Source organism: Mercenaria mercenaria, chromosome 7 (genome assembly GCF_021730395.1).
Source record: "Mercenaria mercenaria strain notata chromosome 7, MADL_Memer_1, whole genome shotgun sequence".
In the NCBI taxonomy this organism is placed as follows: Eukaryota; Metazoa; Mollusca; class Bivalvia; order Venerida; family Veneridae; genus Mercenaria; species Mercenaria mercenaria.
Window position 1 is genome coordinate 12654239 of NC_069367.1, and position 13024 is coordinate 12667262.

Below are 13024 nucleotides of genomic sequence, written 5' to 3' on the forward strand. Positions count from 1 at the left end.
AACTTTCAATGAATTACGTCTATTACGTATGAAGTGAAATACATATAAAATAAAATGGTTATTTAAGGTCTAAGATTGTTCTGTATAATATATATATTTGCACTCGTACCAAGCTGGGAAAAACTAGAAATGGCAGGAATACAATATTCAGTGACACATTTTTAATTTAAACTATTATTATAGTAAGGTAAAATAGATATAGAATAAAAAGGTTATTTAACATTGTACTGTACAATACGAGATATATTTGGACGAGTACCCAGCTGAGAAAACCATATTGAACTCGCCTAGCGGCTCGTCCAATATGGTTTTCTCAGCTGGGTACTCGTCCAAATATATCTCCGTATTGTACTGAACAGTGTTAAATAACCTAATATTAAAATATATGTAAAAGCTCATATATATAAATATTTACCATGGTGGTCATCTTGGTCGCAATTTTGAAAAAATGGCAGCCATATTGACTGTGTGACATAGGTTCACATCTTAAAATAACCGGCAGATATGTACCTAATATAAAACAAAATGCCTTGCTTTTATGAAAAAAGTACACAATTGTGCTAAAGATTACTGTTGGTCAGAAGTCAACTCACCCCACCCACTTCAAGTAGTATCTACACATAAAACACATATGGTGGCGATATAAACAGTTGCGTTTATCAATAGAAAAGTACCCAACATATTATTTGTTACCTTTCTGTTTTTCAAATCTTTTTCAAATTTTTTAAAAAATTACATATAAAACAATAATTATTGTACAGCTGTACATAAATGCCAATTTGTATCGTAATTTCGTATGATTTTGCCGCTGTCATTAATATTAATTAATATGCAAATAAGCTAATTTGGATATAGTGATTTTATTTCATAGTTAAATACATTGGCTTCTATTAAATACCATTTTATGCTCACTTATTTCATCAAATGGCGAAGATATGAGGCCATACAAGTGGAATTTGTAAATGACCTTTGACCTAATTTCTTGACCTTAATTTGACCTTAGGATTGCGACTACCGGCATCAATGAACTACTTATATCATATACTTCACATATAACACATAAAAGTTGCATCTTCACGAAATACCTACATAGGTGTTATCCAGCCACATATATGAAAATAATTGGTATATAGTGTTAGATGCATATTGTCTGCCTTTCCCTTTTTTTTCTCTTCGGGTTTCCATTTGCCGTTCCCTGTTGTTGGGGATGTTGGAAACATTTTTGTAGTTGGAGGCAAAAGCGTTTGCCACTTGTTTACCCCAATATCTGTTAATAAGACCCGAAAGGGTAGCAAATCAGTAATCGTCTGCATTGAAAGTTGTATACGGTTTGTACCGTAGGAAACAGAATATAGACTTACACAGCCTCGGTCTGGGTCGTGTTTTGACAGGTCCCGACAAAATAATTTAATATTTTAAACCTATTAGTTAACGAACTTTAAGCCCTATTGCTTCATAGAATATCAGTGGCTTTAAATGATCTTTAGAAGGAATAGGTAAGCAATAGTTTACACTCAAAAAAACGTTTTGCTTATATATAATTTTTTAAGATTTCATAATTTGTCACACGTATACGCGATGTTGTTTGCAGGGTGACGGTAATTTCTCCCTTGACATATAGCACAGCCACGGCGCAGCCTTCAAAAACTCTTTGACCCTCATGTTAAATTTTTTAAGGGTGGTCAGTAATTCAGTTGCAGTGTTCAAACACCTTTAAATTATACTGTAATGTTGGCCACTTAGTAGGTATTTCAGTGACTTTTTAAGATAAAGACTTTTCATTTCAAAAATGATGCAGATGTATTCATTAACATTATATCTTTCATAATTATACAGTATTTTACCATTTAAGTTGTTTTACAAGAAACTACAGCACTTTCAACTCTTGCCTCCTATATTTTATAGGTCGCTATTTTTCATAAAAAAATGGTGTAACTAATTAATTTCAACGACACATATTTTGATTCTTGTATTTTTCCTCTAATTATGTATTTTGGTATTGAGCATGTCCTGGTTTATCATTCCAAGAGTTAGCAGTTTCTCAGAAATTTTCATATAGACGAAGAAGGAATTATTGGAAGTGGCCACATTTTTCTAATTTTTAAGTTATTTTGGATGAAAAGAATTTCTGCAAAGCATCACCAAATTCAGAATATTATTAAGATTAATAAGCAAAGTGTTTTGGATGAATTTATTGATTCCTGACTGAGCTAAAGACACTTTCAACTTTAAAAACCATTGTTGACAATAGGGGTCAAGGTCATTGAAATACCTACACTTTGCCTAATTATCGCATCCGCGCGAAATCCAAATTGCGGAGTTTTTCAGACTGTTGTAATCTATTTACTTAAAGCTGTAAAATAAAACTTGATGCACACGCAGTGTAATACACTTGTTAGATGTAAATTATCAATAAATCTATGATTAACTGTCTGTAAAACTTCAACTAATCATAGCATTTAATGATATCCCTTTGTAGTTTAATGTTTATCAGTAATGTTGTAAATTGCAGCCATTTTGAAAATTTTCAATCAGCATGTAAAAAAACTATAAACTTGAGGAGTGCAGGCTCAAACCTCCTTCCGCTTGTCAGATCTCATGCATCAGTTGTATGTTATTTCTTGATATATTATTTATTACTTCAAAATTTATTTCAAATACAGCCAGTTTCAATAAATGAATTGCCCGGGCGCTTTTGACGAAAACCAATTCCACGGATGTCTGAACTGCTGTACAAAATATGTCAAATATTGTAAAAAGTATCGCAAGTTTGGTATAGTTTTTGGAATAATTAATATATAAATCAGTTAAATGTAAAATCTGAAAAAGTTGCTGCAAGAACCAGGCAAATAAATTCTGGCACTAAACATCTTCATTGGTGAATTTTATTGGTGCTGACAAAAAGATACAATAAAACGGCAATCAGAATTTCATATGGACATTAAATTCCTAAATTGCACCAGAAATTGATGCAAGGTAAAGGTTGCGCATGTTCAATTATACATTTGTTGTTTATTTCACCTGTATGACACTTTGAGATAAGTGTTTTGAGTAGCTAGTGACATATCGATGTAACTCATTGCAGACTTGGAGCGGTCTGCGCATGCCCGAAAGTGATTATCAATTGTAGCGCACGGCAAAAATATGCATATTTTTGCATGTCCGCATGCATTTAGTGTACAATATGCATAAAATACTGGCTAAAGGTTACACCATGGTTACAGAATATATACATTTAAGATATTTTCGTTCAAATTTAGTTAACCCGGTATATACCGGAGTCTGTAATTTATACCGGCGCTCCAAGTCTGCATTGAGTCACAGTCGTGACATATTGGGGGTCAAATTAATTGTTTAATTGGATTAACTGACGAGTTAAATTACCCAGCAGAATAGATAATTACATACATGCTGGTTAATGTTGTTTGTAGCAAAATTAAAACAATGAAAATAAATGTTGCTTTTGATGTCGCCGACACAGTTAAATGATACCTGATTTTTAATTTTAATAATTATGTTGTTACTGAATGCCTGTAATTATAAATGGTATGTCGCCTGTCACAGACTTCTGATTCCAACTTTGGATCCACTGGTGCCAACTTTTCTGATTGGCAAATTTGTTGGCGCAAAGTGAAATTGACCCAGAGGAAACCCTGATTACTCATAAATGTAGACACATACATAACATTGCTTAGCAGCTTGAGGAATTCGTGTCCTTTGGGCACATTTCAAGTTTTAATCTTAGTCTGGATTAGAATATTAAATAGTGAGGAACAGAAAGATTGTTACATGTACTACTCTTGCAGTAAGTTTTAGACGTTAAGGTATTACATAGACTTAATTGAAATTAAACAAATAAACTGAATACTTTTTGTTAAACATTACCAGCAACAAAATAACATTACATGTATGGGCACTTGGCAAAGAAATTCACAGTTACTACAGTCATTTTTGCTCTCTTTCCAGGTTTCATAAAGTCTGTGACATCCAGCCAAGTGAGGTAGATGTGCATGTTTTGTAGCAGGACAGATGAATGACAGTGAACCTGACGTGGCAAACTCCCCATCTAGGGTTGGAAACTTTGTTATTGCTTATTCTCAAGAAATAGATATTGTTGAGAGTATTCAGCCAGACAATTTGATCCATTTCTTAGATTCTGAGCAGAACGCGAGTACCAGGGAACTGTGTGATACAGATACTTCTTTCTTCCCTAGAGCTTTCACAGAGAGTGAAGAAATTGAACGAAACATAGTTGTAAATGAGCCTTTACATGTTAGTGATAGGTCTAAGTCAACTGGCATAAAAAATAAAGGACTGAAAGACAGAACTATGGCAGGTAGGAGTGCTGGAGGGTTCACAAACGGTTTTCAGCCTGATGTTATAATGTCCAATTCTCATCAACGCTCAGGCCCAGATGGGAGCCCTGCTCTGGTACCTGCAACGTCGCAGGGATTTTCAGCAAACTTGAGTGAAACTGGCGAGTTATTTGCTCCTGTGCGTACGCTCACATTTTCAGATATTGATCAAAGTTCTCATATTGAGGACAGTTATGTGAATGATAGTAGATTGGTGTCTACTCCAAATAAATCTGAAAGAAAACCTAATAGCTATGACTACAGTAGCATGCATGGTGCTCATTTACATAATACTGAGAATGATGAGAATGCACCAGCTGAATATAGTGATTCTAGTGATTCTGATAATATGATAAATGGAATAAGAAATAGTGAATCTCCAGAGTTCAGGCAGTTGGAAGGAGAAGCTGACAATGATTTGACAAGTACTGGACCTTTTCACCCCTCAGCCCATGGATTGAGCAAGGAATTTATGGACAATTTTGTTGGTAAGACAGGGAATCAGGCTGCTATATGTGATAATGGTGACATCTTCTCTCCCCTGGGATCTAATCATTACGCAGATAGACAGATGCATAGCATCACCCCACCATTACATTCACCTGGACCAAATAGCCCCTATGCAAGGAAATATGGCTCTCCAGGAGGAAAAAGGTCACCAAGAGTTGAAAGGTCACCAAGAGGACGACCTTCTCCGAAAGGTCAAGCAGAGCCTAGAGAGGATCCAGATGAAATCCAGTTTGCCATGTCACCTACAAAAACTCAACCAGACTTCCACCCCTTTGATAGAGAGATTTTAGGATTAGGTGAGCAGAATGGGCATCAGCAGAGACAAGACTTTGACACTAGGGAAAAGTTCTATTTTGGAAAACGGACAGCTGAAAACTCATTTAAACCCATTGAGAAACAGCCACACAGTTTCAATCCAGCTACAATTCCTAAGAATTTGAATGAGTACTTTGAACAGGTAACTAGTGATCATTTTTTAATGAGCAGAAGTCAGCACAGTAAATTTGCCAATTACGAAATGAGCAGAAGTCAGCACAGTAAATTTGCCAATTACGAAAATGAGGCAACAGAAATGGAGAGCAGGCAGGGTGATGGAACAGATAATGACCTAGACGAGCAACCTCAGAGACTTAAAGTAAGTTCCAGCAATGATGATCAGTTCTCAGACGTTTCACCATCGGCATTTGAGAAAAGGTATTTACAGAGAACTCAAGTGTCAGTTAAACTTCCACAGGCAACATACGATACGATATCTGCAAACTCGTCTCATGATGAAAAGTTTGCTTCTGGCGATCAGTTGCAACATAATAGAGCGGAAATGTCTGGTTTCAAGTCTAATAGGGCGGAAATGTCCGGTTTCCCACCAGATGTCACAGCTTCTGGAGCAGACAGTCGACCAGCTGCTGAAAATGCTACCAAGTCTAGTCCGGGAAAGGTGATGGACCTTTTGCAGAATCAAGTAACAAAAAAAGATAACTCAGAAGAGGTAAATGATGGGTCTAGAGATAAAGAAATGAAGCATAATGAAGAAACTGTAGGTAGTATGCACACTTCTGCAAAGTCTAGGGATACAAATGATTCAAATCTGAGGAAGAGTTCAGGGCTGAGGAATGATCAACAATTGCACAGTTTTGATCATCGTGAAAATTCGGAAAATCCAGATAATGCTGAACACATTGGGCCAGATGTGGAGAATGATAGTACAGGTCAAGTTCAGAAATCTCAAAGTGCTGTAGCCAGTGCACCAAAACAGAACAATGTAGATGCTAAACAGTCACAGTCTTTCCAAGCCAGTGGTCAGTCTCAGCTTCCAGTTACATCTAGACTGTTGCAAGAAACTGTATCACAAAGAAACAAAACTACACAAAAGTTTGTCTCCAGTGCACCAGGCGTATCTAAACCTGTGGCAAGTAACCAGAACAAAGAATTCAAGAAACCATTTGATGTTGCTCCCAAAAGTCAAACTGTTGCCTGTTCTGGTGCTAGAAAAACTTTAATGACTGAGACCTGCCCAAAGTTTAAGGTTTCTGACAAAACTAAACCAAAGTCTGTGTCAACAGAATCTCTGAATAATAAACAAAGAACTGTGAACCAATCTAGAAATAATACTTGTGGAAATAATGGTCATGAAAAGAGTGCCCAGTCTAGGTATAATTCTCAGACTAGCAACCAGTCTGTTAAGAGTCAAGGTAACCTAAGCAGAGGTCAGCAGGCTGCAAGAGGTGACGGTCACAACGGAAGCATACACAGTGTAGATGACGAAAGTCATGGACGTATTGTTACTCAGGTAGAAACAACTAGTCCAGTGCCAGTAGAACAACCAAGGCCACATGTTAACCGTAGACAGGTAGGCTAGCTAGACAATGCAGTTTGGTAAAGGTAGAGTTACCAGTAACTAACAGTCTTGCACCACTAACTATTTATTAGTTATACTTCTTAAGATACCTGAATTTAATTGGGGTCTTTGAATAGAAAATACTGTAGGTCTTAAACCAGATACATCCTGAATATGGTGATGATTCTTTTGAAGTTGGAATAAAACAAATGTTCTTATTTTTATTTTTTTCTTAAGTTCAGTATTAATTTTATGTGCACAAATAAATGGAGTAACAATTTTCAGCGTTGAACTGAATTGTTCGAAGTCATATTTAAAAATTTTAATGGAGCCTTACTTTATTATTATAAGCCCAAAGGGATGTATTAATATGTTATGATGCCAGTGTCCATCTGTCTGTTAGCAATTTCGTGTCAGCTCTTTAACTCTTGAACCCCTTGAAGGATTTTGAAGAAACTTGACACAAATGTTCATCACATTGAGGCAACGTGCAGAGCACATGTTTTGGATGGCTCGCTTCATGGTAAAGGTCACTTGGGGGGGTCAAAGGTCATATGACTTTGTTTCTAGTCCACTCTAATACTGTTGAACTGCTTTAAGGATTTTACAGAAACTTGGCACAAATGTTTACCACATTGAGACGACGGGCAGAGCGCATGTTCTGGATGGCTCGCTTCAAGGTCAAGGTCACAGGGGTCAAAGGTCATACCTTCTTGCGTATATTGCTCCGCATTGCCATGCTCTTGTTTCAAATGTCATATTCATTAACTATCAACTTACATAGTACAGATCTATGTTTTTTTTTTGTATTTTACTGATAGTACAGTTATAAAAATTTTAACATTTTGTTGCCTATCATGCTGTATTTTAAGGTAGCCAACATTTATTGCCACTGTGATTACTTATGTTTTAAAGGCAGTTTGACATTTAAATGTGAAGACAACTTTCCATAAAAAAACAACAGAAAATGCCAAAATTATAGATTTCATACTGAGAATACATGATTTGTCAATTGCCATTGACCTTTAGCCTGCTAAATTTCTAAAATGAACTGTTTCATCATTCAATTTGGGCAGTACTATTTATCATTTGAAGGGATGTTCACTGAAAATTTACTGAGTGACTGAATAGCGAACAGTGCAGACCACGGATGTGCAGGCTGATCTTGGTCTGCACTGGTCGCAAGGGCAGAATCACTTGCCACCAGCAGGCTAAAGGTTAAGGATCTACTACCTTAATTTATCATTTTATATTCTGCAAGTGTGCCCTTTTTAAGTGTTTGATTGCTTCCCCACCCTACCAGTCAAAAGGAAATTCAAAAAGGCCATTTGATTCTGATAGTAGTCTTTTTATTAGCTCACCTGTCACATAGTGACAAGGTGAGCTTTTGTGATCACCCGTCGTCAGTCCATCCGTGCGTGCGTGCGTCAACAATTTCGTGTCTGCACGATAGTGGTTTCATTTATGATTTACCTAAGAAAACAATAAACCCAAGATCATGTTACAGCATAATAAAATGTCAGTTTCAGGTCACATAGTCTCATATTGTAAACTAATATTTATCAAAATTCATGTTATTTTGATTAGGTTTTTCTTCTATATTTCATTTAATTTTTAATAACAGAACAGTGCTATAACACTCTATAAAAATGTATCCAAAATGTACTATCCGGATACTGGTACACTTTCGGAATGTCATCGGAAAGTAGTTTTTGCTTAGTTTACTTGGCCAACTAAGCTAAATCAGAGATAGTTCCTCAAATAATGATGCTATTTATCATTAAAAACTGCATTGAAAGTCAGTTTTTTTAAGGAATTTTGGAAATATGCATATGACATCGGGTGTAATTAGACTCGTGAACGGACATTCTAAATTTATTTTTGCTTTCAAAATTCATCAAAATTTGTGAAGTTTCTTGTTGAAATTACGGTATGATCACTAAACAATGGTCTAATTTAAAGTTGGCATGAAAAAATCTTGCAGGGCACTTTTCACATGCTCGGTAATCAGCTGCTTACGATAATTTAATAATTGGCGCCTTTTTTGACAGTACACAGGATCAATACTCTTTATCAATTAATTTCAACACTTCATTGATTCTTCTTACCTATGTGCACTCACCGTGACGTAACTTGCTGATAAAAAAATCAGCGAGGCATGTCTACAGGAGAAAGGGCGGGATTTAGCAGAAGATCAAAGGCAGGAGGGCATGACCGCGAGTGTTTATTTTGGAATACACGTGTCTATCGTGGAAATAGTTTTACTGAAGGAAATGAATGATAAGAGAAAGGATTATCAAAGGAAAATGCCTCCGGGTCCCGAAGGACGCACAGGCAAGTATCATGCCGGGTCCTTTGAGCGTCTTTTGAAAATCTCCCGGGTCCGGACCCGGGGTCCCGGGTCAAATGGAACCCCTGCAGACTGGTCATTTTAATACAGTTGCCTTTCTCTGCTAATTATTACTCGATAACAATTAACTTACCCATGCATGCCGTCACCAGCTGTTATCCCATTTCGTTGCATAGACTAATTATAATCTTTAACTAATTATAATCCAATCACTCCTGCTCCAGTTAACGCAAACTTGTGAAAACACAGACTTTCATCAACACGTGTCGTCTTTAAACCCTTATCAGTACACGGTAAACAGCTAGCTACACTGTGTATTCATAAACTTCCCCGATCGATATTTACCTGAGGTATCTCACAGGGATGAAATCGCTTACTGATTTAAGACGCTGCGCTAATGATTGAGGCACCGCGCGGGATAATTAAGCGCTGCGGGAAGCTGTATTTCGTGTTTTAAGCGCCGTGGTAGCGCGGCGCCATATGCGGCTGGGGAAGGGCCTGATTGTATTTTAACCAAACTTGCACACAACTTGTATCACCATAAGGTCACGGTTCCTTTTTTGAACTGGCCAGATCCCATTATGGGTTCCAGAGTTATGGCCCCTGAAAGGGCCAAAATTAGCTATTTTGACCTTGTCTGCACAATAGCAGCTTTATTTATGATTTGATTTTTACCAAACTGGCACACAACTTGTATCACCACGAGATCTTGGTTCCTTTCATGAACTGGCCAGATTCCATTATGGGTTCAAAAGTTATGGCCCCTTAAAGGGCTAGAATTAGCTATTTCGACCTTGTCTGCACAATAGCAGCTTCATTTATGATTTGAATTTAAACAAACTTGCACACAACTTGTATCACCATAAAATCTTGGTTCCTTTCTTGAACTGGCGAGATTCCTTTATGGGTTCCAGAGTGATGGCCCCTGAAAGGGCCAAAATTAGCTATTTTGACCTTGTCTGCACAATAGCAGCTTCATTTATGATTTGAATTTAATCAAACTTGCATAAAACTTGTGTCACCATAAGATCTCGGTTCCTTTCTTGATCCGGCCAGATCCCATAATGGGTTCCAGAGTTATGGCCCCTGAAAGGGCCAAAATTAGCTATTTTGACATTGTCTGCACAATAGCAGCTTCATTTATGATTTGATTTTAACCAAACTTGCACACAACTTGTATCACCACGAGATCTTGCTTCCTTTTTTCAACTGGCCAGATTCCATCATGGGTTCCAGAGTTATGGCCCCTTAAAGGTCCAAAATCGGCTATTTTGGCTTTTGCAGCCATATAGAGACTTCATTTATGGTTTTATTTGATACAAACTTCCAAAATATCTTCAACAACAATAAATCTTGGATTCCATGACAAATCAGATCCAATCGTAGGCTCCAGAGTTATTTTATATCTGATTACCTCCCCTGATTGTAATCAAAATAGATTTATATCAGTAAGTACTTATAGGACTTATTTGAAATTTCATTATTGTTATTAGTTGGACAGAGACAATCAGGGTAGATAACTATGGACTGGTTTTATGTCAAATTACCTCCCTTTATTTCAAATTAAAATGGGTATATCTCCATAACTAATGAAGATACTGATCTGAAATTTCATTTATGTCAACAGATTTATTTGGCAGATCCTTCTTTTGTTCACTTACAATATTTATTTTTTAGCTCGACTATTCGAAGAATAGTCTAGCTATTCTACTCACCCTGGCGTCGGCGTCGGCGTCGGCGTCGGCGTCGGCGTCACACCTTGGTTAAGTTTTTGCATGCAAGTACATACAGTCATCAAGGAAAGGCATATAGCTTTGAAACTTATTTCTTCTTTTTCTAGGTCAATTACCAACCTCTCTGGGTCAAGTCCCATAACTCTGACATGTATTTTGAGCAAATTATGCCCCCTTTTGGACTTAGAAAATTTTGGTTAAAGTTTTACATGCAAGTTACTATCTCCAAAACTAATGCAGATATTGATTTGAAACTTCACATGTGTCTTCGGGGTTATAAAACTAGTTGATAGCAGCAAGTCCCATAACTCTGACTTTCATTTTGGCCAAATTATGCCCCCTTTTGGACTTAGAAAATTCTGGTTAAAGTTTTGCGTGCAAGTACATACAACTATTTCTAAAAGGCATATAGATTTGAAACTTATTTTTTCTTTTTCTGCATCAATTACCAACCTCACTGGGTCAAGTCCCATAACTCTGACATGTTTTTTGAGCAAATTATGCCCTCTTTTAGACTTAGAAAATTTTGGTTAAAGTTTTACATGCAAGTTATTATCTCCAAAACTAATACAGATATTGATTTGAAACTTCACATGTGTCTTCGGGGTTATAAAACTAGTTGATAGGATCAAGTCCCATAACTCTGACCTTCATTTTGGCCAAATTATGCCCCCTTTTGGACTTAGCAAATTCTGGTTAAAGTTTTGCGTGCAAGTACATACAGCTATTACTAAAATGCATATAGATTTGAAACTTATTTTTTCTTTTTCTAGATCAATTACTAACCTCACTGGATCAAGTCCCATAACTCTGGCATGTATTTTGGGCAAATTATGCCCCTTTTTGGACTTTGAAAATTCTGGTTAAAGTTTTACATGCAAGTTTCTATCTCCAAAACTAATGCAGATATTGAATTGAAACTTCTCATGTGCCTTCGGGGTTATAAAACTAGTTGATAGCAGCAAGTCCCATAACTGATATGCATTTTGGTCAAATTATTCCCACTTTTGAACTTAAAACTCTTTTGATATTTAACTTTTTTGGGTAATATTTTCCTGCTTCTGGGTCAATATTTCGAATAGTCGAGCTTGGCTGTCTTACGGACAGCTCTTGTTTAATTACTTCCCTTTTACGTTACTATAAATAGCTTTTTTTTAGTAACTTTTTTATTATTGGCCATAGGGAAAAACCGAGACCACTTTTCTGTGGTACAACATGGATGGTACCTCCAATTGTTAGGTGTATTTTGACATATCTATACCTTGTAAGAATTTTTTTTTCTTTTTGGTTAAATTTCTTCCCTTTGTTGTTCCTGTCCTTTGGACTTTGATATTTTACTGAGGACCTTCTTGTCCTCAAGTGCAATGATAACAGGTGAGCGATATAGGGCCATCATGACCCTCTTGTTATTTATTACATATTAATAAAAAAAATGTAAAGTTGAAATCAGTCTTAACCTTATTGTAAAATTTTGTTGAAGCCACATGTATGATTTTGGCAAGTTTGAATCAATGCAGTTTTAACTGGATTTTTTAACCTGAGTGAAATAGTTTTACATAGTTGTGATTTGTCACGCTAGAATCTATTGGTTGCTTATTGAAAGTGTGTAGCTTTGCTTTTGTGTTTTGTTTTCCTAGTATAGGTGCTTTTCAAATACCCAACTTAATTTTGCAGTGAGCCTTTGTATTTTCTTCTTAACACATGCATGAATTTGTTAACACTGTGCTTTCAAAGTTACCTTGTATATCAGGTTTGCATCTAGTTGTTGGGCAATCAAATACTCAAAACATTTGTTATAGTGGTTGACAGGTTCAGTAACTGTTTGTTTATAGCACTTACCCCTGAAAGTACTGTAATTGTATGTACCAATACATGTATTTTCTTGCTTGACTTCTTTTGTTTGCTTGTAACACAGTGAACAAATAACAACGAAAAAAAAACTGTCAGAGTTAAAAGTTACATGTGAGTATGTACCAGTAACTATTTTTATGAATGACAACAGTTTAGTTTTAATTAGTATTGATTTTTTTATAGATTTGGAATGATCTATTTTGTTACTGATGGATTTAATGTAATAAAAAGTAAACATGGATATGTATGACTTCATTAATTAGCACAATAAATGTATATAAAAAGTAAACGTAAAAGAAGAATAGAAAAATCAAAACTTTCTTGATGAAGAAACATTTCTTTAGCTGGTGTTAAATAGCTTGAGATGAATTGCTATATTGTACCAGGGTTC

General features: G+C 36.1%; 1 protein-coding gene across 2 annotated transcripts in view; it reads left to right on the forward strand.

Annotated features, from left to right (window-relative positions):
- The first annotated feature begins 1366 nt into the window (after positions 1-1366).
- LOC123554904 (uncharacterized) overlaps positions 1367-13024 on the forward strand; it is a 58466-nt gene continuing 46808 nt past the window's right edge. For both annotated transcript variants that reach the window (XM_045345324.2, XM_045345325.2), the window contains exons 1-2: positions 1367-1496; positions 3967-6711. In XM_045345324.2, the coding sequence (XP_045201259.2) occupies positions 4030-6711 (2682 nt within the window). In that variant the 5' untranslated portion in view covers positions 1367-1496; positions 3967-4029. The remainder of the gene's footprint in view (positions 1497-3966; positions 6712-13024) is intronic.